General features: G+C 68.1%; 3 protein-coding genes across 3 annotated transcripts; all 3 read right to left on the bottom strand.

Moving 5' to 3' along the window:
- On the bottom strand, nt 1-2,190 carry C26H8orf58 (chromosome 26 C8orf58 homolog). Its single transcript, XM_074164151.1, has 6 exons — nt 2,145-2,190; nt 814-1,319; nt 582-725; nt 405-480; nt 195-298; nt 1-84 (listed from the first exon to the last, which is right to left on the bottom strand). Exons 1-6 carry the CDS (start codon nt 2,188-2,190, stop codon nt 1-3), a joined length of 960 nt encoding a protein of 319 aa, XP_074020252.1.
- Nucleotides 2,191-6,080: 3,890 nt separating this feature from the next.
- PDLIM2 (PDZ and LIM domain 2) lies at nt 6,081-11,059 on the bottom strand. Its single transcript, XM_074164263.1, has 9 exons — nt 10,967-11,059; nt 10,313-10,464; nt 9,857-9,926; nt 9,679-9,770; nt 9,528-9,573; nt 7,088-7,242; nt 6,594-6,739; nt 6,410-6,515; nt 6,081-6,279 (listed from the first exon to the last, which is right to left on the bottom strand). Exons 1-9 carry the CDS (start codon nt 11,057-11,059, stop codon nt 6,081-6,083), a joined length of 1,059 nt encoding a protein of 352 aa, XP_074020364.1.
- A 2,851-nt stretch (nt 11,060-13,910) lies between these two features.
- Nucleotides 13,911-25,074, bottom strand: SORBS3 (sorbin and SH3 domain containing 3). The gene is given in 21 exon segments (XM_074164075.1): nt 13,911-14,350; nt 14,454-14,560; nt 14,660-14,742; nt 14,830-15,270; nt 15,362-15,487; nt 15,581-15,695; nt 15,849-15,895; nt 15,989-16,068; nt 16,163-16,286; nt 17,871-17,930; nt 18,322-18,408; nt 18,529-18,570; nt 18,692-18,788; nt 18,891-19,029; nt 19,117-19,180; nt 19,264-19,487; nt 19,606-19,711; nt 19,838-19,978; nt 21,968-22,048; nt 22,051-22,260; nt 25,066-25,074. Coding segments are annotated over 21 exon segments (2,445 nt in total). The 3' UTR covers nt 13,911-14,288.

The raw sequence follows: 25,074 nt of genomic DNA, 5'->3' as shown, positions 1-25,074 counted from the left end.
CTACCTGCAGCGCCCCCCCCGCAGCGAGCGGCGGGTCAGGCGGGTGAGCAGCACCTTCACCCGGCCCCAGTGCGAGCGGCCGTCCTGCCGGGGGGGTGGAGAGGTGACAATCAACGAGGGGGGACCTGTGGGACACACACACACACACACCCCCCACCCCCACGACGTGGCCCCGCCACCCCCTCGGCCCCTACCTTGTCCGGTGTCGGGGGGCTCACCCCATTTTCGGAGGGGTCCAGCAGGCTGGGGGAGCTGGCTGAGTGCCCCCACATCCTCCGGCACGGCCCGGGGTCAGGTGCTGTGTGGGGAAAGGTGGGGGGGGAGACAAAGCCAGTGGGGGGGTCAAAGCTGGTGTTGGGGGGGGGGGGTCTGGCCACCATCCCCGCATCCCACCCCCCCCTCACCTGGTGCCTGACTGTCCGAGCAGGAGCGTGGCCGGAACCGTTCCCCCCTCCACGCGGCCGGAGGCTCCCGGGTGGGCTGTGGGTGAGGAGAGAGACAGGGTGTGAAGCTGAGAACACCCCCAGAATCCGCCCCCCCCACCCCTCCATTCTTGCACCCCACATCCTCCCGGTCCTCACCGTGGCGTCAGGGCGGGCGTGCCGGGCATCCATGGCCTGCTGCCGGAGGAGCCGGTTGTCCTGCTGCAGCCGCGCCAGGCGCTCCAGCATCTGGCAGACGTGCTCCAGGTACCGCAACCCCTGCCCCGGCACCGGCAGCATCGCCTACGGGCAAGCGGGGCGGGGGGGTCACGATCTAGTTTCCAAGGCCCCCCCTCCCCGAGTTTGTAGCCCCCTTTTTCCCGGCACCCACCGCTCCCTCGGGGTCCTCGGCGCTGGGTTCCTCCGGTTCCCGGTGGTCCCCCGCCAGCTCTGCCCGCAGTTCGGCCGCGCTGGCACTGCGGCGACCGAGCTGGCGCGGGCAACGTCCCGGCACCCGCTGCCTCCTGCTCCGCTGCGTTGCCTGCACCAGCTTCTTACTAGCCGAGCGGCTACGGGGCATCCGGGGGGGCTCGGTGCCCGGTTCGCCTCCCGGGGGGCTCTTCTCCGGTGGGAAGCCGTCGAGGGAGAAGCCGCTCTCGGATCCCAGCGGGGTGGAGGGGGAGTGCTCGTTGCTGGCCATTTCCACCCCGGAGTCCTCCGACTCGGATTTAAGGAGCCGCCCGCTCGCCGGGGGGCTGCGGGGGGAGAGGGGTGGCGGTGGGGGGGGTCCCCAGGTGCTCATCCCCCCCGGGGGCTGCCGGGGGCTCTCCTGCAGCCGGCGGTAGACGCTGGCGGAGGTTCGCACCACGCAGCTCTCCGCCGTCTCCCAGGGACCATCTGCGGGGGCGAGGGAGGCCGGGTGGTATCGGGTGGGGGGGTCCCCAGGGGGAGGCATGCCCAGGTGTGATCCCCCCCCAATCCCATCCGTCAGACCCATTCCCCGCCCCCCCCCAACAAAGCCACCCCGCAGCAGCTCCAGCCATGCCTGAGGTCGCTCTCCCTGTCACCATGCAGAGTTACAGCCCCCTCATTCCCAGGGACCCCCCCTTTCCTGGGGGGTCCCCACCGCCCTGCCCTGTGCCGGGGGGACGCTCGTACCATGACAGCGCGTTGTCACCACTCCCCAGAAACACGGCCCCGCACCCAGCCCCCGTCTCCCTCCTCCCTCCCCACACTGCTGGGCTGCCCCAGGGGGGGGACACGGACACCCACCATCCTCACCCCAACCTGGCCAGGGCTGTCACCCCGTTGTCACTGACCCAGGACACAGCCAGGCCGTGGGGTCCATCCTCCCCCCAACCATAGGATGGTTCCAGGGACAACCAGGTCCTTGGTGGGGGCGGGGGGGGACACATCACCGCTCGGGATGTCCCCGCCACCACCCTGCGGCTCAGGGTGGGATCGCCAGCGCGGTGATGGGGGGGGGGTGGTGGGGTGTCTCAGCCATTCTTGCACCCACCTCCCTTCCCGGCACCCACCTCCCTTCCCAGCCAAGCCACATCAAAGGGCTCGGGGAGGTGGGGAGCGAAGCTTTGGCATCCCCCCCTGCCCCCCCTCCCCGGTATTCAACTCGGGGCGCAGAACTGCCCACCCCCAGATCAACCCCCTGCTGGGGGGGGGGTTCAGGTCGTGTGTGTGTGTGTGTGTGTCCCCAACACTCACAGCAGCTGAACCTCCTCTTCCAGACGGCGCGGGAGCCACCCCACATCGCCGAGAGCCGGAGCCGACTGCCGGGCGCGCGTCCCGGCGCTCCCTTTTAAAGCCACCCCAGCCGGCGACGGGCCCTGTATCCAGAGGCACCTCATTACAGGACTGGTTCCCAACTGGTTTTCCTTTCAGGATTTGGGATGGGCGATACTGGCTGGGCCGGTGGTTAAGGGCTCCCTTCCCACCCCCAACCGGGAAGGCGAGAGGGTGATTTGGGCACCGGGAAGCTGCAAGGAGACAGCCCGCTGCTGGATAAATCCCACTGATTTTGGGAAACCCCGCTCAGGGCTCCGGTTTGGATGGAAGTCACCCTCGGGGTGTCCCCGGTGGTCCCAAATTCCGGGTCCGGAGCCACTCACCCCGCATCCCTCACCCTTTGTGGGCTCCCCAGTGGTCCCAAATTCCAGGTCCAGAGCCACTCACCCCGCATCCCGTATCCCTGGTGGGCTGGAGGCCGGTGCCTGCACGGCACGGAGGCCGGTACCGGGAGGTCACGGTGGCCCGGGGGGGACAATCCCGCCGTTCAGTGGCCGCATGAATCCCAGCAATGCCGTGGGGTGGCCCCGACGCCCCGGCACGGCCGGTTGCCAGCAGCCCCGCTCCCACGCGCCGAATTTCCATGGGCTGCGAGGGACGGACCCACACACCGGGGGGGCTGCTTTCCCCCCAGCCACAGCTTGCCCCACTGCCACGGGGCTTGGAACCTCAGCAGAGTGGGGGGCACGGGGGGGGGGGTACCCCATCACCCTGAGGCTCAAACTGCCCCCCCCCGTGGGAGATGCCACCGTGCTGGGGGTCCCACTGAGTCCTCAACTCCAGCTCAGCCCCCCCCGGTATCCCCTGGGGTTTGCTGCTGGAGGGTTCCTACCACAGCCTGAGCTGGGGGGGGCCCACGTAGTGGGGGGCTGTGGGTTTCTGGGACCCCCACGGGCTTGACCCCAGTGCAGGCACAGCCCCATCAGCCCAAGCACCAGGAGGCAAAAACTGGTTTGAATTCCCACCAAAGCTGGCACTCTGGGCCCCTTCCAGCGGGGGGGGCACAAACTGGGGGTCCAGAGACCCCCTTCAGCACAGATACCACACATTGGGAAGTCCCATCTCCAGCACAGACAGCACTAACTGGGGGGTTCCAGGGACCCCCAGGTCCCCCCCTCCAGCACAGACAGCACTAACTGGGGGGCTCCAGGGACCCCCAGGTCCCCCCCTCCAGCACAGACAGCACTAACTGGGGGGTTCCAGGGGCCCCCAGGTCCCCCCCTCCAGCACAAGGAGCACTAATTAGGAGGTCCCAGGGACCCCCCGGACCTCCCTTCAGCACAGACACCCCAAACCAGGGATCCCTGAGGATCCCCTCCAGCATGAACTTCGCAGGCTGGGGACCCCCCCCCAGTTCAGCCCAGACCCCAGGGACCCCCCAGTTGCCTGGGGGTGCCCCATTGCCCCTGGGGGGCTCCGACTCACCGCGGCCGCGGAGCGGCTCCAGGCTGAAGGCTCCGCGGCGGCGCAGCATCCCCGGGCGGAGGGGGGGACAGAAGACCGGGTCGGGGGGGGACAGAAGACCGGGGTGGGCTCACGGGGGGCCGGGCAGGAGGCAGCGGGAGGGCGGAGGGGGTGGCCCCGGAGCTCCTCCGCTGCTTTATGGGGCAGGGCTATGGGGCGGGGTGGGGCAGGGGGAGCCGCCCCCTGCCCGGGCAGCACCTTTGCTACCAAGGTGGGGGGGGGGGGGGGGCTCACGCCCTCCGACCCCCCCGAGGCAGAAGCGTTTATTCCTCTTTTTTCCCTAGCTGCCGGGCTGGTGGCGAGGGCAGGACCCTCTCCATCCCTCCCTCCCTGGGGATGCTTAATTAAAGCCCTAATAGCATTGAGGGCTGCAGGAATGAGCGCTGCCTCCCCCCCCACACCTTCCCCCCCCGCCTGCATGGGACCCGGCAGGGACACACACACCCCCCCCCGGCCGGTGAGACCCGCAAAGGGTACGGGGCTGATCCCTTCCAGGGGGGCTGTGGGATGTGGTGCCTCAATGGCCGAGTTCAGGGGTGCACGGGGGGGGGGGGGGCTGCAGTGCACCCCAAGCACATATCAGGCGGTGGGGACAGGGGACAGGGGAGTCACCCTGCCCAGAGCAGGACAGCGAGGGGAGCGGGGCTGGTGGTGTCCCCTCTGCCTGGGGAACGTGGGAAGGGGCTGGTTCTCCCCCAGGCTCGGTGGGAGCAGGGATGCTGGCTGTCCCCGCCGCCCAGGGGACACGGGAAGGGGCCGGTGAGACCCCCAGACTTGAGAGGAGCAGGGATGCTGGCTGTCCCCGTGGCCTGGGGGATACAGGAAGGGGCTGCTTCTCCCCCAGAATTGAGGGGAGCAGGGCTGGTTCTTCCCCAGACTCGAGGGGAGCAGGGCTGCTGGTGTCCCCTCTGCCTGGGGGACACGGGAAGGGGCTGGTTCGCCCCCAGAATCGAGGGGAGCAGGGCTGGTTCTTCCCCAGACTCGAGGGGAGCAGGGCTGCTGGTGTCCCCTCTGCCTGGGGGACACTGGAAGGGGCTGGTTCTCCCCCAGGCTCAGTGGGAGTGGTGCTGCTGGCTGTCCCCACTGCCTGGGGGACACAGGAAGGGGCTGGTGAGACCCCCAGACTTGAGGGGAGCAAGGCTGCTGGTGTCCCCTCTGCCTGGGGGACACGGGAAGGGGCTGGTTCTCCCCCGGAATCGAGGGGAGTGGGGCTGCTGGTGTCCCCTCTGCCTGGGGGACATGGGAAGGGGCTGGCTCTCCCCCAGGCTGGGGGGGGATGGAACATGGGAAGGGGCTGGTTCTCCCCCAGAATCGAGGGGAGCGGGGCTGCTGGCTGTCCCCACTGCCTGGGGGACACGGGAAGGGGCTGGTTCTCCCCCCGCCCCCGGCTCAGGGAGCTGCCGAGAAGGGTGAATCCCAGATAAGAGCAAAGCCCATCTCCGTGCAAACAGGCAGGGAGGGTGGGGAGCAGCGATAAGAGCTCACCTGGGCCTCCCCAGGACAAAGGCCTCAGCCAACAGCCCGCAATAAAGCCCTGACACCTCCCAGGGCCACCCGGAGCAGGGAGGGGACAGTCCGGCCCCGTGGAGAGCCCTGACCTTCCCGGGAGCAGGGGGGGCACCGAGCTCTGAGCATCACCGGACCCCCTGCATGGGGCTCCAGCATCTTTGCCCCGTGCCACGGAGCCTGTGCCAAGTCCTGGACCCCCCCCCGCTTCCCGGGGTGTGGGGGGCTTGTTGCCAACTCCCCATCGCTGCTATGGGCGCAGGCAGGAGGGGTCTGGGGTCCCTGACTGCACCCTGGGTACTGGGGGGACCCTGGGTGGGCATAGGTTGCCTGCCCCCACCCTCGGCACAGACCAGACACGGGAGTGGAGCAAATATATATTATATTTATATAGAGATCTGGTTTAATATCTCGGAGAAGCCCTTTGCAGTCAGTGTACAAAGCACTGCCAGCCCCCCCCCGCCTCTGGTACCTAAGTGCTCAAGCTGTATGTGTGTGTCATGTCCCGTCCCCCCCCAGCCCCGCCATGTCCCTGCTGTGTCCCCGGGCACGTGCAGCTGCTGCAGCCCAGGCTGAGACCCAACCCAGCTCATCACACACACTGACACAGCCAGGGCAAAGGCGGGCAGCAGCACCGCATCCCCCCCCCTCCCTGCCCTCCCCCGGCCATCCACAACCCGCCGGTGCCCCCAACACCTCCCCTCACCGCAGACCCCCCCACCCTACCAAAGCAGTGGGGCTGGTGGGGCATCCTGGGGCAGGGGGGCGGCGGGGGGCACAGGATGCGTGCTGCTCCCCAGGACACGGCTTGGGGGGGGGGGGGGAAGTGGGGGGGCAGGATACAGGCGGCGAGCTCCCCATCGCACCGTGCCGCTGCTTGGGGGTTCAGGAGTGGGGGGAAACGGTGGTGGGGGTGGTGGCCACCCCCGGCCCCCCCTGGTAGCGCAGGCGGGCGTGTTTCTCGCAGTAGAGCTCGTCGCCCACCCAGAAGTGGCCCCGCATCTTCAGGTTGAGGCCGCAGTCGGCGCAGGCGTAGCAGGAGGGGTGCCGGTACCGGCCCTCCTGGATCCGCACCGCCTGCGTCCTGCGGGGAGAAGGGGGGGGGGAAACGGGGAAGGGGGGGAGGAGGTCATCAGCAGGAGGGATGGAAAGGATAGATCCTGCCCAGGGATGACCCCCCCCCCCCACACACACACACCCCCAGCCCCACTCACGCGATGGTGCTGCCGCATTTCTCGCAGACGTGAAGCTTCTGGACGCCGGCCACGGGCTTGTGGGTGCTGGGCGAGAGCCGGCTGGGAAAAGGGGCTGCGGGGCCAGCTGTGGGGAGACGAGGCCATCAGAATCCCACCACCCACCCTGTCCGGAACCACCAGGCCCCCACACCCCCCTACTCACCTCCACCTTCGTCCTCCAGAGCCTCCTGCAGCAGGCGGAAGGTGCTGGATTGCCGCGGGGCCACCCGCAGCTCCCGGTTCTCCTGCAGCATCTTGTAGACCTCGGAATCCTCTTCCAAGCGCCTCATGGCCGGCTCCAAGCCCAGGCTGCGGGACGGCACCCCAAAGAAGGAGGAGAGGGGGGAGGGAAATGGGGAGAGGGGTAAGAGGTGTGGGGGGGTCCCGGCACCCGGACACTTGGGTCCGCCGGGCTGCACCCCGCTGCCTGCTCCCTCCACCCTGGGGAGCTGCCCCAGCCTGCCCGTTCCTCCCACATCCCTACTTTAACTCTTTGCAGGGGTTCCCTCGGCGAGGCAGCACCCAAACTGCACCCCTGGGTGCGGAGCTGCCACGCCGGGAAGGGTGCATGGGGCTGGGGGGGGGGGTCCCCCCACCCCTGTGTCCCCCACCCCTGTGTCCCCCCCCTCCTCCCATGGCCCCGAGCCTGCTCCGTACCTGTTGGAGAGGCTGGGAGAGGGAGAAGAGCGGCGGCGCTCTCTGCACGTCTGCCAGGGGTTTGGGGGGGTCCCCAACCCTGGCGAGGGTGGGCGAGGGGGTGGCAGCAGGATGGACCCCGGGGAGCTGTTCTGGCGGCTCAGGCTTCCTTGCTCCTGGCATGGGGAGAGAGATTCTGGGTGCCCTGGGGAGGGGCTGGCAGGGGGGTGCAGCAGCGGCCCCCCAGCATGTCCCAAGCCTGGGAGTGAGGGTGCCATCTCCGGGGCAAAGCAGACCCCCCCCCCCCCCCCCCTTCTCCTACTGGGAGGGACCCCTGGACCTGTCCGGGGGCTTTTTCCAAGCCCTGGTCCCCAGAAGGACGGGAGCTCCCCGGGAGGGATGCTCTGGGGCTGCTTCTCCTCCCCTCCCAGGCTGGGACCAGAGGGATTCTAGGGTGGGGGGGCCCAGGCCCAGCACCCCCACTGCTCCCCACGCCTGCGCCCATCCCCTTCCTCACCATCTGCTCCTGCTTAGCGGCCCCGGAGAGGCAGGAAAGGCAAAACCCCAGCTAAGTGGAAGCCGATGTTCCCGGGAGCAGCCGCCACGCAGATGGAAACCCCGGCAGGAGCCCGGGGACAAGGGACAAGGGACCGGGAACCCCTTCCCGGACCCCGTGGAGAGGGAGAGGGGCAGTGCTGGGGCTCTGCGGGGTCACAAGCGGGCGAGGGACGAGCTAAAATTAAGCCCGGGTGGAGCCGGGTGCCGTGGCCTCGTCCCCACCAGCGCCAACCCGCCCTGGGATGTGACAAAAAGCATGGTCCAAGGACAGCCTGTCCCCTCAACGCCCCTTTGGGGAAGGGGGGTTTTGGGGCAGGGGGCATCCCGCACAGCCCCAGCCCCACGGCCGGGGTGGGGAGGGTGGGGGGCTGTGGGGCATGGAGGGACCCTTTGGGGCTGGCACCAAAGCAAATAAGGAGCTGGGGGAGGGAAAGAGGGAGCCAGCGGCCGGAGGAGCCAAGGGGCGGCCGGGGCCGCGGCCAAAGGCAGCCGGGAAGGGCGGCGTTCGGGGCCACCACGCTTCCCGATTTGGGCTTGAAAAACAAGGGAATAAAGCAAGCGGGGAGGGAGGAGAAGAGGGAGACGCCAACCCCGGAGCCAGCGGCTGCCCCCGCGGGGCTCAGCAGCCGCCCAAAAACCGCGGCGGGGAGGGATGGGGCGGCCGCGGGCATCCCGGGACCGGTCTGGGCAGCATCCCGGCCCCCCCCACCCCACCCCGGGGCATCCCAGCCCCGCTCCCCGGGCATCCCAGCGCTGCCGGGGGTGCACCAGGCTGTGGGTCCCTGCCCTGCCAACGCCCCAGTCCCCCGGGCTTGCGGGAGCAGGGACGGGCCTCCCCAAACTGGTTTGGCCTCCCCAAGCTGGCGCCGTTGCCAAAAGGTGCCGGGTAGGAGCCAGGAAAACATCCCCGGACAGGTGTGCTGGTGGCCACAGGGCCCAGGGGGCTGCCAGCGCGGTGGGGAGGTGGCCAGTGGCATCAGTGGCATGGCAGACACGGTCCCTGAGGCAGTGGGGCTGGGAGATAAGGTGGCAACGGGGCTGCAAAGGGGGATGCTATGGGGCTGGAAGAGGTGATGGTTTGGGGTTGCAAAGGGTAAAGATGTGGGGCTGCAAAGGGGGATGCTATGGGGCTGCAAAGGGGGATGCTGTGGGTCTGGAAAAGGTGATGGTTTGGGGTTGCAAAGGGTGAAGAAGTGGGGCTGCAAAGGGGGATGCTATGGGGCTGGAAGAGGTGATGATTTGGGGTTGCAAAGGGTGAAGAAGTGGGGCTGCAAAGGGGGATGCTATGGGGCTGGAAGAGGTGATGGTTTGGGATTGCAAAGGGTGAAGATGTGGGGCTGCAAAGGGGGATGCTATGGGGCTGGAAGAGGTGATGGTTTGGGGTTGCAAAGGGTGAAGATGTGGGGCTGCAAAGGGGGATGCTATGGGGCTGGAAGAGGTGATGGTTCGGGGTTGCAAAGGGTAAAGATGTGGGGCTGCAAAGGGCGATGGTTTGGGGGTGCAAAGGGTAAAGGTGTGGGGCTGCAAAGGGCAATGCTGTGGGGCTGCAAAGGATGTTGGTGTGGGGGTGCAAAGGGTAAAGGTGTGGGCCCGTGAAGGGCGATGGTTGGGGGGTGCAAAGGGCAAAGGTGTGGGGCTGCAAAGGGTGATGGTCTGGGGCTGCGAAGGGCGATGCTATGGGGCTGCAACCGGTGATGATTTGGGGGTGCAAAGGGCAATATCTACGGCTGTAAATGGTGAGGATTTTGGGGGGTGCAAAAGGCGATGTTATGGGGCTAAGAAAGGGGATGGTGTGGGGCTGCAAAGGGGGATGGTGTGGGGCTGCAAAGGGTGAGGGTGCACTGGTGCCCCCCCAGCGTCTCTGCCTGTCCCCACTCACCCCCCCCCCCAGCTCCCCACTCACCTGGTGGAGGCTGGGATGTGCAAAATCCTCCCCTGGGGGCTGCGAGCTGGGGAGAGAGGACGGAGCCATCAGGCGGGTCCCTGGCCCTGCCTGGACCCCTGCCCACCCCCCCCCCCCCCCCAGCCCCACATGTGGCCGGGTCCAGCCTTACCTGCTGCTGCCGGGTGGGGGGCTGAGGGATGCGGGGCTGGGGTAGGAGAGTCTGGGGGCTCCCTGGGTCTCCTCCTGCATCCGCAGCGTGTCCTGGGATGGGGAAGGGAGATGAAATCAGCCGGAATCAGCCCTGGTTGGGGGGGTCTGGGGTGGGGGGGGTGCTGCCTGGGGCTCACCTGGAAGTGTGTGGCCAGCCTCTCCGGTGAGGTGTCCCCGTTGGTGTGGCTCTGAGGTGGCACCGGGGACCTGGGGGACCAAGGGAGAGCCGGGGGGTCCTGCATCTGCCCCAGGAGCACACAGCCCCTGTGGCGTGGCGTGGCATGGCCATTCCCCTGCGGCCCCCCACCCCGGGGGAAAGGTGCAGCAGCCCCAGGCCCCCAACTGGGACCAGTCGGCCAGGTAACGGCTGCCAGGGCTGCCTGCCCTCGTTAGCACCTGACTCTTTAATTACAGAGCCGGGACGGGCTCCCGTGGGGATGGCACAGCCCCAAGAGTAGCCGGAGGGGAAAAACAACCCCCTGCACCCTTGGTTGGGGGCTCCAGCCCATGCGGGGACCTCGTTTCCCTGGGGCTGGGGACCCAGGTGTCTGGGTTGCCGTGTCCCCCCTCCCACCCCCTGTCACAGCACCCACCTCTCCACCTGCAGCTGGAGCTGCCCGAGGCTCTGCTTGATCTTATTCTGCGCCTCCACGTTGAGCATCTCGGCCGCGCTCTCCCCATTGATGGCAACGATGATGTCCCCCGTCCGGAGGTCGCCCGCGGCCGCCTTCCCGCGCTCCGTCACCTCCACGGAGAAGGGGACATGGGGACAGCCCTGGTGTCATCTCGGAGTTGCTGAGCCCCCCACCAGCCATCCCTCGGCCCCACACACGCCAGAGGGAAGCAGCATCCCCCTCCACAGCCCTCGTGCATCCATCCCGGCACGTGGTTGGATGTGGCCAGCTCTTTGGTGGTCCCCAGATGCCACCCTACTGATATGCTCCCACCCACTGGTGTCCCCATGGCCCTGCCAAAACAGTGCCAGCCTCTCCACCCGGGTAGCCACTCGTGAGAAGGGGACCAAGGCCACGTCAACAACAGCCGGGAAGTCGGCACAGCCCTGCCCAGCCCAGGGGTGTCACGAGTCCCCGCGCCGCCGTCACCCGCCGTGGGGCCATTCCCACGGAGCAGGATCCCTCAGGGACAGTAAACAGGATCCACTCCCTGGAGCACCCCGTCCCGGCGCCCGCCCCGGCGTCCCGGCAGCCCTTCCCCGGGGCCAAGGGGGCAAGTGGGGGGGCTCCTACCTTGGACACGGTGATGGGTTTCCTAAAGTCCCTTCCTCCGGTGATGCGGAAGCCCCAAGGGGCAGGGCCGGCCAAGGTCACCGTCACCGACATGGCAGCGGGCGGCTCTGGGCGGGCAGGGAGCATCAGGAAAACCCGGGGTGCCAGGGGGACGAGGCAGAGGGGACCCCCCCCTCCTCCTGCAACCACCCGCCACAGGCCTCCCCCTGTCCCCGCTACACCCCAAGCGTCCCTGACACGATGGAAACCGGCAGCGCCTTCCTTCCGGGGAGGGGACCCACATCCCCACACTGTCACCGGGTGCCAGCAGCCACCACCGCTTCCTCTTGCCTCCCCTGTCCCCCCAAGGCTGGTGGCTTCCTCCCCAGCTGAGCCCCCCCCTGGGGACAGGGGGGTCCTGGGCACCCGCTGCCAGTTGTGGGGACAGTGGGATGGGGCAGGCGAGGTCACTCTGCTGTCCCCAGGGCCTTGTGCAAGGCGAGGGAATCGGTGCCACCTTGGCAGCCAGTCCGGTGGCTCGTGGCCGGGCTCGGCAGGGCCAAGCCAGCGGGGTTTGGAGGGGAGGATGTGGCTGCGAGGGCGGCCAGCGGCCGGCGAGGGACGGATCCTGCTCCTCACGGGGGTCCTGACACCCAGCAGGGCTGCGAGAACCACCACCCCACCCCCCACCCCCCCGCATCCTTCACCCCACGGCAAAAGGATGCTGAGGGTCCCCCGGGGTCCCCATGGCATCCCAGTAACAACCGACTTCGATGGGATCCGTGGGAACGGGCGGTCCCCTTCCCTAAATGTCATCCCTGCTCCCTGCTTGGCTTGTCCCCCACCAGCCCCGTCCTGTCCCACCCCTCCGGCACAGCCCCAGGGACTGGGCACCCCGTCCGCAACCGCCAGGGAAAGCATTTTAAAAATCCCAAGCGCACAAAGAGGGGCTTGAGAGGCTGCCCGGAAGAATTTCCTGGGCTGGGCTTCGCCGCGCTGGGAGGAAACCCCAGACCCCCTCCCCACACCCAGCCCCGCTCAGCATCCCCGGGCAGGGAGGTCTGCTGCCCCCGGGACCCCGACACCCACCTGGGCACGACCCCCGGGCCCCCCAAAACTCCTGCACCCCTCCTCCAGCCCCTGCACCCCCTCCTCAGTCCCCTGGACCCCACCACTGTCCTCTGTGTCCCTCCTCCAGCCCCTGCAGCCCTCTGCCGTCCCCTGCGCCCCTTCTCAGTCCCCTGCAACTGTCCTCTGTCCCCTGCACCCCACCTCTGTCCCCTGCACCCCTTCCCTGTCACCCTGTCTTCCCTGTCACCCTGTCTTCCCTGTCCCTGTCTGCTCCTCCGTCTCCTGCACCCCTTTTCTGCCTGCTGCACCCCTCCTCTGTCCCCTGTACCCCTCTTCTGATCCCTTGGACCCCACCACTGTCCCCTGCACCCCCTCCTCTGTCCCCTGCACCCCCTCTCTGTCTGCTACACCCCTTCCCCATCCCCTGCACCCCTTCTCCTGTCCCCTGCACCCCCTCCTCTGTCCCCTGCACCCCCTCTCTGTCTGCTACACCCCTTCCCCATCCCCTGCACCCCTCCTCCTGTCCCCTGCACCCCACCTCCGTCCCCTGCTGGCTCCGGGCTCCGCACCCCGCCGTACAGCGATGCTTTTGTGGCCGCGGCGGCTGGCGGTGCCGCCTGGCACCCTGCGAGGCGTGACGGCGGGTGACAGGCGATGCCAGGAGTCACCGGGGACACGGCGACATGGGGACACACCTGCGGGACCGCCTGTCCGCACCCCACTCCCACTCCCCTGCCCGGGGGAGCGGCACCCCGGGCACCCCGGGGCCCCCGAGAACCGCATCCCCGAGAGACGGCCGCCCCCCGACAGCCTGCAGCATCCCGGGGTGAGCGACCCCCCGCGTCCCCGGCCCCCCCCCCCCCCCCAAACCCTGCTCCATCGCCCCCGCAGCCCCCCGGGCTCACTCACCGGCGGGCGGCCGAGCCGGGCGGCCCCCGTGGGGCGGCGGGAGGCGAGCGCGGCCCCGGCGGCAGCACCGCCCCCTCGGAAGGGGCCGGCGGAGCCCAACGGGGCCGGGCCCGGGCCGGGCGGCAGCTCGGCAGCGCCGTCTGCGGGCACGGCCTCCCCGACGGGGCGCACGGCCCCCATCGGCCCGGTGGGGCGGGAGGGGCACGGGCACAGGGCCCGGGAGATGCCGTGGGAGGTGGCCCCCTGGGCTGCAGGGGGGGGCCCCCGCGGAGCGTCGCTGCCCCTCGGGGTCTCGCTGCCCCTCGGGGTGTCGCTGCCCCACGCTGCGTCGCCTCCCCGTGCACCATCGCACCCCGCGCAGCATCAGCCCCGTGCGCCGTCGTAGCCCCCCATGCAGCCCCGCATGCACCGCTGCAACCCCCCCCCGCCATGGGCACCGCTGCAGCCCCACATGCCCCCTTGCAACCTCACATGCACCGCTGCAACCCCACGACCACCGTTGCAGCCCCACATGTACCACTGCAATGCCACAAGCACCGTTGCAGCCCCACATGCTCTCCTGCAGCCCCCCCTGCACCATTGCAGCCCCCCATGGGCATCATTGCAGCCCCACATGCTCCCCTGCAGCCCCACATGCACCATCGCAACCCCTCAAGCGCACTGTTGCAGGCCCCCCCATGGGCACCGTTGCAGCCCCACAAGCACCGTTGCAGCCCCCCATGGGCATCATTACAGCCCCACATGCTCCCCTGCAGCCCCACATGCCCCCTTGCCGCCCCACGTGTCCCCTTGCGGCACCCCCCCTACACCGTTGCAGCCCCACGCAGCGCTGTAACCCTCTGCAGCACCACAGCCCCAGAGTGTCACCCCACACAGTGACCCTACAGGGACCACCACAGCCTTCCCCCCCCCCCCCCCCCCCAGCCCCACATCTCCCCATGGGCATCATCCCACTGGCCCCCTCCCATCCCGGCACCACCAGGCTCGGGCTGAGCTGAGCTTTAATGATGGACGAGAAGCAAACGCGACTCCCGGGAGCGTGGCACAGCCCCGGACTGGCATCTCAGGTCACAGCCGTCACCGGCCAGGTCCCCCCCGCCCCGGCACCAGCCAGAGAGGGAGGGGGGGCTACAGCCACCGGGATCAGATTAAGGCACTGGAATGGGGACACCCCCCCCTTGCACCGAGGGGGGGATTGATCCCTGTTAGAGGCAGCCCCATAGGGGCGGGAGGGAGCTGGAGGCACTTCGTCCCCTTGGGGGGGACACGGAGGGGACGCTGCAGGGACACAGGGTGGCCAAGGCAGGACAGTGGGAGACCTCCAGCCCCACACCACCCGCCGGGCTCCTCTTCATGCCGTGGGTCACACCGGCGCCACGTAATTTCCGGGGAAAGTGCCGAATTTCTGCGTCCTCCTGGACACACCTGGAAGGTGGGGGAGGTGGGGGGGAGAAAAGGGCAAAGAGAGGCAGTGAGGGGCTGCGGTGGCATCTTGGCTGTCCCCGTCCCCATCCCGATGGCCACGCACCCACGAACCAGCCGTCGTCACACTGCTGCATGACGTCCACCCGGTCCCCCTCCAGCAGCTCCAGCTCGTCGGCGTTTTGGGGCCGATACTGGTACAACGCCCGGTACCTGCCGAGACACAGCGTGGCCAGAGCTCGCCACCCGTGTGTGTGTCCCCCCCTCCGTGGGGACACTGGGTGCCACCGTGTCACTCCCGGCCCTACTTACGGGGTCCACTGGATTTCGGAGCCATTGTAGGACGGGGCGGGCTCAGGATGGGGGGTGGTGGTGGGTGCCCCTGGGGCTGGGCGCTGCAGGGGGGAGAGGGTGGGTGCAGGGTTATGGGGCAGCACCCACATCCCCAGTGGGGATGGATGGTCCGGGGGGGGGTCTCTCACCTGCTCGGGGGTCCAGGCTGGGCACCAGGGCTCCTGGGGATGGGTGGCCACAGGGTGCGGGGGGCCGGTGGGGGCCGGTGAGGCGCTCGGGGCACCGGCACGGGGCAGTTTTGGGGAGGGGGGGAAGGTGAAGCCAAGGTGGCGGGGTGAGGACGGGCACCCCCCGGCCTCGCCAGGACCCCGCTCCGCTGGCCGGGGGGAGCCGGTGGAAACAGCGGGACCCCGAGGACCGGGCGAGTGCTGCAGGGATGGGGAGCCGGTGGAGGGCCGGGGGCTGGCGGAGGCGGGCGAGGGTGGGAAGTCCTCGGGGGTGGCTTTCACCCGCGGCTCCTTCAGCACTTGCACGTAGGTGGCGGGGAAGATGCCCTGACGGCTGGTGCCGGAGATGCGCCCCTCGTACCAGTTCTCATCCACCCGCCGCACCAGGCAGACCCGCTCGCCCTGGCCACGGGGACGAGAGGAGGGGGTCAGCGTGGCACGACGTGGCACGACGTGGCACGACACGGCACGACGTGGCACGGCACGGTGGTACCTTGCGGAAGGAGAGCTCGACGGGCAGCTCCCCTCGGAAGTTGTAGAGCCCCAGGGCTTCTCCATACTCCAGCACTTGGATGGTGGGCGCCTTGATGGGCTTGGGCACCTCCGTGGGGGGCAGGATCTAGGGTGGGGTGTGTGTGACATGGGTGACAGTCAGTCCTGGGGGGGGGGTCGCCAAGCCCGGCCACCCCCTTCTCCATCTCCCTGCGCTCACCTCCACGTAGTTGGAGGGGAAGATGCCCACGCGGCCGTGGTGCTCGCCCTCCAGCCAGTTCCTGTCCACCTCCTTGTGGATGTAGACGATGTCCCCCTTCTGCAGCGTCAGCTCCCTGCGGGACAGGGACACCGCTCGCCCCGCTCCTGGGGGACATCGACCCATCCCCAGCCCGGCCGGAGTGGCCACCCCGTATCCCGGGGCTCCTCTGGTCCCCATCCACCCCCCAAGGGACCATGGGGGGACCCCCAGCAGCGCCATCACTTACTTGGGTGACTCGGCTTGGAAGTCAAATTTGAGGCGAGCAGCTTTCATCTGGGGGGGGGAGAGGAGCAGTTATGGGGGGGGGGACACCCTCCATCCCGGCCATCCCCGGTCCCATATGGGACGGGACCACCCCAGCCTCACCTTCTTCTCCTCCCTCCTGATGGCCTCCGTGGGGTCCCCCATGTCCGACAGGCTGGGGAGGGTCCCTGGCCGGAGGGTGTCTGCAAAGAGTAGGGGGGGGTGTCACTGGGGGGGGGGGGGACTGGGGTGCACGGGGTGCCCCACGGCACGGCTCGGGGTTGGGGGGCTGCTCACCTCTGCCGGGGGCTGCACGGCTCCGGTCACTGGCCAGCCCCAGGCCACCCCGCTCCATGCTGGGGCTGGCAGGCAGGCGGTGGGTGCTGGGGGGGCTCTGCAGCCGGCAGGGTGATAGGGGGCTCTTGCGGGGTGACAGGGGACTCCTGGGGGGGTGACAGCGGCTCAGGGCAGGGGCTGAGCCCCACATCCAGCCCCACTGCCACTCGACCCCCTGCCCTCACCATGACCAGGACCCCGGGTCCCCTGGCTCCAAACCCCCCAGGCCACTGGGACGATGGGGTCCCCCAGCTGCAGAGCCCCCCGGACCCTGAGTACCCTGGAACCAGGACGCTGGGGTCCCGCAGCTACAGAGCTGCCAGGACACTGGGATGCCAGGGTCCCCAGCTGCAGAGCCCCTCCAGGACCCTGGGTCCCCCGGGACTGGGACAGTGGGGTCCCACAGCTGCAGTGCCCCCTGAACCCTGGGTCCCCTGGGACCAGGACGCTGGGGTCCCATGGCTCCAGAGCTGCCAGGACACTGGGATGTCGGGGTCCCCAGCTGCAGAGCCCCCCCCAGGACCTTGAGTCCCCTGGGACTGGGACAGTGGGGTCCCTCAGCTGCAGAGCCCCCCCGGACCCTGAGTCCCCTGGGACCAGGACGCTGGGGTCCCCCGCCTGCAGAGCCCCCCAGGACACTGGGACATTGGGGTCCCCTGGCTGCAAAGCCCCCCCCAGGACCCTGGGTCCCCCGGGACCGGGACACTGGGGTTCCCCGGCTCCAGACCCCCCCCCCCACCCTTGGGGACTCGTCCCGGTGGCAGCCAAGCGGGACGAGTCCAAAGTTTGCCTGCGATGCCGGTGGCACGTCCCTGTTGCCGCGGAGCAGGAAGCAGGGAGAAGGCGAGCGCTGGGGAGGGCCGCTTGGCTAATGGATAACCCCGCTCCTGGGGGGTGCTTAAAGAGCCCCAACACCCTCCCCCAACCCCCCCCCCCCCCCCCCCCCCCAGCCCTTAGATGAGGAGTTCGGGAAGTGGGGGAGCCCCTGTGCTCACCCCTGGATGGGGGGGGGGGGTTTAGAGTAGGTCCTACAAGAAGCAGGGCACTTGTTTGTTTATTTTCCGGCAGGGGATGGCGGGGGGGGGGGGGAGAGGAGGGAGAGGGGGGGATGCCATGGGGTACGGGTGTCCCCTCCCTGTATAAGTGACAGCAGGGACACTGTGGGAATCTGAAGGGGACCCTTTCCCCCTCCCTCGCCCCCCCCCCCCCGCCCGTCCAGTCCGTGCGGGGACGCCGTGTCCCGGACCCGGGACACGGCGTCCCCGCACGGACTGGACGGGCGGGGGGGGGGGGGGGGGGGCGGAGAGGGGGGGAAAGGGTCAGCCCCGGTTTGTCACCGTCCCACCCACCGGGCAGCCATCCCGGCGCCGGGTCCCCCACCCGTGGCGGGGTGTGGTGGGGAAAAAGCATCCAGAAGCGCCTTTTTTGGGGGGAGTGTGTATGCGTGTGTGTGCGCTCCGGGGGGGGGGGGTCCACGGTTTTCTCCAACCCCCCCACCGCCAGAACCTGGGGGGGACACTGGAGGGACGATCCCTCCCGTGGCGTGGGAAAGTCCTGCCGCTGTGTTCCCCCACTCCCCCCACAACACCCACCCCAGCCCCCCATTCCCAACACGAAGAGGGTGCGGAGAAGTGGGATTTGGGGGTGCGGGGGGAGCAGCTGGTTTTACTCACGGAGCCGCCGGGGAGGCCGGAGAAGAGGAGGGAGAGGTGGGAGCAGCCGCCGAGTTCTGCCGGAGAGGAGAAGGGAAAAGGGGGTGGGAGAGAAAAATTAATCATCCGAGAGGCTGAGTCTCCTCCGCGGGAAGCCAAGGAGTCCAGGACGGAGCCAATAACCGCCGGATGGACGGACGGACGGACGGATGGGGCGGCGAGACAGGGTCCTAGCGTCCCACGGCCACGGCCACGGCCACCCCCTGTGGCCACATGCCACCGGGCCAGCTCTACGCGCCTCCAAGCCCTGCCAGCATCCAGATGTGGAGGCATCCTGCCCTGTACTGCATCCAGACGTGGACGCATCCTGCCACGCACGCGTTCGAGCCTTGCACGGCTGGATGTACACGCCGCCGGCCCCACGTGTCCCTTGGGTGCCCCCCAACCCGTGGCCAGGTCCCCCCCTACCTGGCGGGGACCCCGGCGCGTCTCCATGGCCCTCATGTCCTTGTCCAGCTCCTCGCTGAGCTGCTCCAGCTCCTGCTCCAGCAGCACCTACATGGGCAGGACGGGGGCTACAGCGGGCGAAGGTGGCATCGCCATCATCCTTCATCCTGGCGGAAGGGCCACCAGGACCCCCAACTGCCCTCCCTGGCCCCCCCTTTGGCAGATTACCTCGATGGGCTGAGCCCGTGATGGTGGCACCGCTTTTGAGGGCTGGAAAGGGTAAGGGGATGGTTTAGGCGCTTGACCACCAGCATCCCTCTGTGCTGGGGTGGGGGGGGGGTGCCGAGAGTGGGGGGGGGGGGCAGGGGTGCTGGGGGGGGGGGGTGCCTACCTGCTGCTGCTGCTCCTCCAGCACCGAGGATTTCCCCGGCTCGTAGTCAAAAATGCTGCCAGGCTCTGCGGTGGCACTGGTGTCACCCCAGCTGGACCTGTGGGGAGCCAGGAGGAGCTCAGCGCCAGCAGCCCCCCCCCCCCCCCAGCCCCGGCTCTGGGGCCACCCCACAGGGATGGGTCTGCTGTGCCACACTCACCAGTCCAGCCCGTTGGGCATACTGGGGGGCACAGATGGTGACAGCCCTTTTCTCCGTGGCTCTGGGGGGGACGGAGGCGCCGGGGTGGGCGAGGGGCTGAGGTTACCCGTGGGGCAGTGATGGGCATCCCATTCCGGCTCTGTGGGGACGGAGGAGGAGGTGAGGGGGTGCCATGCCACCCCGTGCTGTGTTCCCCCCCGCCCCGTGCCATGGCACTGGGACTCACCCGGCAGCTTGCGGTGGATCTGCCGGAACATGCTGCGGTACCAGTCTCGGGGCCGGTCGACGCTCTGCGGGGACACGGTGGGACGATGAGGGGGGTGACAAGGAGGGGTGGGGGGTGACAACCCCAGCCCCCGTGCCCCCGACTCACCGAGCGGGAGGCGATGGGCATCCCCGTCTCGTCCACCGGCCCGATGCCGTCGTACTTCACCCAGCGCCTCTCCCGCCGCTTGCTGTCCTTGGTCCAGGTGGCCGACCAGCCCGGTGGCCGGGGACAGGCAGAGGTAGCCCCATGGCCGAGCATGGGGCTAGTGGGTGCCGAGGTGCTGGTTGCCTTCATCTCCTTGGCCGGCCAGGTCTGGTACCACGCGTTCACTGGGGACGAGGTGGGGGCAGGCTGAGCCTTTGCCCTCTGCCCACCATCGCTTGGGGGGTGCCCGTGGGGATGCCCCCCCCCCGGGGATGCCCCACCGGGGATGCTGGGGGTGGGTACCTGAGCTCTGGGGGGCTGCCCGGCCACGCTCAGCCGTGCCAGGGGTCTCCAGGTGGTGGAAGTCGAAATTCAGGGTGTTGGAGCCACGGTGGTGGATGACGGGCACCTGCGGCACAAGGAGGGGGCTGGCGGAGGGGGGGGGCAAGGCGGCGGCGAAGCGATGGAGGCGGAAAAGACCCCCCCAAATCCCACCCCACCCCCCTTCCCCTGGGCATGCAGCAGCCCCACTCACCCGCGTCGCTGTGTGCACCCACAGTGGTGGGTGGAAGGGGGGGACATCCTTCATGCCCAGGGCTTGGCCAGCAGCGGGGGGCAGGAGCTGGCCCGCCATGGCCGTGGGGTGCCGGGGGGGTGCCCCAGGGCTCCCCGTGCCCTGCGGGGGGAAAGCGGCTGCGCTGACGGCGGGTCCCATCCCTCTCCCCTCCAGTGGCTTCATTTCACCAGGCTTTGCCAGAGGGTTGGGGGGCTCCAGGGGAGCCCCATCCCATCCCCATCCCCACCAGCGGGGACCGTCCCCTGTTATTCACAGGCGCAGGGGGACACCGTGGCGGGGTGACAACCACCATGGCGGGGTGACAACCACCGTGGCACCATCCCCATCTCGGGGAGCATCGTGGCGGTGGTGGGGGGAAGCAGCTTTTCCCGACCAGAAACACGGCTCCTCCGTGTGTTCTCCACGCGGACCCCCTCCCCACACCAGACGGATCCAGCCCCCTGGGATTTTTGGGGTGAAAACACCCCGGGGGGAGGCACGAGGTGACATCATTCCCGGCGTGGTGGGGATGCAGCCAGCCAGCGCCGGTGCCCTCTCGCCCGGGCACATGGCGGCCGCGGCGTCGGGCAGTGCCGCGCCGGGAAAGCTGCCAGGGCCCAGAAACACGAAAAGGCAGAAATATTTCCCCGCCCTGAAGCGCAAACAGGGAAGGGAGAAGGGAAGGAGGAGAGGAGAGGAGAGGCGGCACCACCACCACCCCCCCACCCCCCCCCCATGACTCACCGCTGGGCCACGGCACAGGGCTGAGGGGGGCAACTGGGGGGGGACGGGACCCCCGAAACAGCTCCCGACGCCATGGCGGGGAAATGGGGGTTGGACGGATGGGTCTGGGGGCGAGGGCAGCCCCGGGAACCTGCCGGGGACACCCGTGTCCTTGCTGGTCCCCAGCATCTCCATCCCCATGGGTCCCGCAGATGCCATGGGGGGGCCCCATCACGGTGCAGACCCCCCCTCAAACAGGGCAGACGGTGCTGCCGGGGGGCTGCTAGCCCAACACGGTGCCCTGTGTGCCCCGGGGACACACACACACCCCCCCCCGCTCCTCCCTCCCATCACCAATTACAGCAAGGCTGTAATTAATGGTTATTAAGTGCTATGGGGAAACTGAGGCCCCGGGAACGACTCGCCCTGGGGCACAGAAAGCGGGGTGCAGGCTCCCACCCCCACGGCTCAGCCCTCCCCCCCCCCCCCAAGGCACCCTGGCCACTGCCACCCCATCCCCAGCACGGTGCCACCCCACGGGAATCAGCCCCTCCCGTTCCCGCGGTCTGTCCCCACAAAGCCTGGTCCTGGGGAGCAGGTCCCCATGGGTCACCCCCTCCTCACCGCCCCCCCCCGCCTAAGCCAGCTCTTACCTCCTGGGCGATGCCGACCGGGGGCCCAGCGCTGGCCTGAGGGGGGGGTCTGGGGGCTCGGGGAGCCCCACGGCGAGCGGGACGGAGCAGGGAGCAGCGGGGAAGAAAAATTCACGGCGCAAACTTTGCCGGGGGAGGGAAAGGGGGGGGGGGAGGGGGCCTCAACGCATCGTGGGCGGCCGGTGGCGAAAACCCCCCAACAGCATCCCCCGGGGTTGGGGGGGGGGGGGGGGGGTGTGTCAGCGGCCACCGTCCTTCCCGGCAGCGGGGACCCACATGTCTCAGCCCCCCTGGGGTGCGCTGGTTTGGGTTCCCCCCCCCCCGCAGCGCTCCCCGCTCTGGAGCGGGGCCGGCCCATTCAGAGTTTCCAGTGACATTTCCAGGGCCGGGATCCAGGGAGAGGAGCCAAGAGGCTGAACTCATCCCACGCCCCACGAAACGCCTTCCCGGCCCCCCCCCGCTTGCGAAACGGGGCCAGCCCAGCCCGGCGTCGCCGGCCCCCCGCCGGGATGGAGCCGGGGGCTTAGAGGGGATTTTTGGGGGAGAGGATGCTCCCATCGCCCCCCCCCCACCTCACCCCGGCCCAAGCCCTGGTGTGGGGGGGACACGGCAAAAAGCAGAGTCCCCATCCCCGCTGCCACCTGCTTTCCCACGGGTGACCCTCCGCTACCTCTGTCCCCCAGGGGGGGGTCTGGGCCTTGGGGAACACCTCCCTGGTTGCCCCGTAGCCCACCTCGTCCCCTCCGGCAGCGCCCGGCTCCCTTCCTGCTCGTGGCTCCCCAAAAGTGCTGACGGCCCCGAAACGGGGCAGCCCCAGCCCTTCCTCTGTCCCACGCGCTCCCACGTGAACTCTGTCCCCACGGGGGGGGGGGGGGGACGACGACGACAGACGGACAGACGGACGGTGGCTTTGCTGCCAACCACCGCCAGCCACCCCTCGGTCCCCCCCAAGCCACCCCTGTCCCCGTCCCCCCCCCCTCCAGAGCTGGTGATGGGGATGAAGGGGCTGGTGGCACCATCACGATGCTGCAGCCGGGGGACAAAGGGGACAGGGGCACCCAGGGGACAAAGGGGACAGGGCTGGGGGGTTGTGCTCCCCATTGTCACGGTCCTGGAGGACGCGGGACGGGATGGCTCCTCCCGTGCACTGGTGCAAACTGGGGACTCCGCAGGGAGGAAGCAGGTTGGGGACAGGAGCCTGGGAAACTCGGGGACACAAGGGCAAAGAGGACAGCGGGGTTGGGGACACCCAGGGAAAGGGTTAAACCCTGAGGAGGGGCGGGGGGACACACAGACCCCATCCCCGCCAGCCGGGGAGGGGGTGACAGTCCCCTCCAACCCACCAAGTGACATCTCTGGAGGTCACAGCTCCCCTTGGCAACACCCTCCCGCGGGCAAGGGGGTCCCGGCCACCCCAAAACCGCTGCAACCCACCCGGGGCGGGGGGTCACCTCCTCCCCATCAGGGACCAGACTCACCTCTGTGGCCTCATACACCGTCCCCGAGGGCTAGTAGCCACCCGGGGCCGGCTCGGCCTCCCCGGCACCAGCCTCCACTCGCAGATAAATATTTAACGCGCAGCTCGGGCCGGGATTAACAAAGGGCGAGTGTTTCCTGTTTGCTCAGCGCGGCGATGCCAGCCGGGAACACGCGGCCACGCAGGACCAGCCTCTGGTGGCCACGGCCCTCGTGGGCAAACGCCAGAGGCCCCGGAGTTGCCCCGTAGCCCACAGGGAGGGAGCCCCAGGGATGTGGGTCCCCCACCGTTTGGTGGGAAGAGCCGGGAAAAGGGTGGGAGAAGCCGGAGCATCCCTTCCCCGGTCGCTTCCGTCAGTTGGGGACTGGGGACACTGCCACATCGTGGCCACCAGGAGCTGGAGATGGCAAACAGGAGGCACATGGTGAGCTGAACTCGGTGGCCAGATGGCGACACAAGCAAAGGGAGAAGCCAGATATGGTAGCCACAGCTGGAGGCCAGGTCACCCCAGAGCAGGCGATGCTGGAGCCAGGGACCCGCTGCAGGAGCCACCTCCTGCCTGGCCCAGGTTGGGGACCACCAAGCAGAAGCTTGGGCAACCAGGGTGCTATCGGAGCTGTAGCCCAGCAGGATGGATCCTAGCCACCACAAACCACTCGCCAAAGCCCTGCAAGCCCATGGACCAGCTGCAGAAGCCACCTCCCGTCAGGCCCAGATTGTTGACCACCAAGCAGGAGCTGGGGCAACCAGGCTATCAGAGCTGTAGCCCAGAGGGATGGATCCTGGCCACCACTAACCGCTCACCAAAGCCCTGCAAAGCCCATAGCCCCACTGCAGGAGCCACCTCCTGCCCAGCTCAGGCTGGGGACCACCAGGCAGAAGCCGGGGCAACCAGGCTGATATGGGAGCTGTAGCCCAAGAGGATGGATCCTAGTTACCACAAACCACTCGCCAAAGCCCTGCAAGCCCAGGGACCCACTGCAGGAGCCACCTCCTGCCCAGCTCAGGTTGGGGACCACCAGGCAGAAGCCAGGGCAACCAGGCTGATATGGGAGCCGTAGCCCAGTGGGATGGATGGTGGCCACCACAAGCCCCTCGCCAAAGCCCTGCAAGCCCAGGGACCAGGCCCAGGTTGGGGACCACCAGGCAGAAGCCAGGGCAACCAGGCTGATATGGGAGCTGTAGCCCAACAGGATGGATCTTGGCCAGCACAACCTGCTTGCCAAGCCCAAGGACCTGCTGCAGGAGCCACCTCCTGCCCGGCCAAAGTTGGGGACCACAAAGCAAGAGCTGGGGCAACCAGGCTGATATGGGAGCTGTAGCCCAGTGGAATGGATGGTGGCCACCACAAGCCCCTCGCCAAAGCCCTGCAAGCCCACAACGCCCAGTGAGAGGGATGAAGGAGGAAGCAGGGGGTGAAACAAGCCGGGAAATACCCTCATCTTCCTCCTGGAATGCAGGGAGGGGTGGGAGGAGGGTTATTTACCCAGGGGGGGCCTGGAAGGATGGAGAGGGAGCGGCTCCGCAAGTGCCGACGTGCCGGGGAGGACTGGGAGACGCCGCCTGGGCCGGAAAACAGACCCTAAAAAACCCTTTAAATCATCCTTTCCTTCCCTAAAATCCTGGCAGCAGCCAGGGGGGGTCCTTGCATTCCCGCACCCCGCCCCCCCAGCGCCCCCCAAAAATAAAGCACAGCGGAGCCGAGCGACTGTGTCAATTTTTAACTTTTTTTTTGCTTTTTTTTTTCTCCTTAAAGATGACTTCCGATTTACATTAAGACAGTTCTAACAAATTCATTCCTTGTTCACAGAAAAAAAAAAAAAAGAAATTATATTAAATAATTTCTGCCAATAAATAACATTTTCACCATTTTTTTTTCTCCTTTAAACGTAACTAAAAAAAAAAAAAAGCAAGAAAATAAAAATTAAAAAAAACAAACAAACAAACAAAAAAAAAGGAGGCAGTCTCCAGGCAACGGGCGTATGATCCTTCAGCATCGAGAACCCTAAAAATCACCATCACTGCACCCAACTCGTGTCCCCGTGGGGGGGGGGGGGGGGGGGGGTTCAGGTCCTCCCTGCCAGAGGCCACTCGGCCTCTCCGTGTCCTTGCCACCGCGCCGAGCCAGGTGGCCACCAGTGCCTACCCCAGCGCCGCCAAAAGGGCTCGCGGGGCCGGCACCGGCGGCGAGAGGTTCTCCCAAATGCCAAAAAAAAAAAAAATAAAAAAAAATAAAAATAAAAAAATTTAAAAATAACCCATCACACCCCCACCCCCCATCCCCAGCCCATCCACCCCCCCCCCAAAAAAAAAAAAAAGAAAAAAAGAAAAAAGCTGGAACTCAACCCACCCACCCGACCCAT

Source organism: Numenius arquata, chromosome 26 (assembly GCF_964106895.1).
Source record: "Numenius arquata chromosome 26, bNumArq3.hap1.1, whole genome shotgun sequence".
In the NCBI taxonomy this organism is placed as follows: Eukaryota; Metazoa; Chordata; class Aves; order Charadriiformes; family Scolopacidae; genus Numenius; species Numenius arquata.
This window is presented reverse-complemented; position numbering and strand designations above follow the sequence as displayed.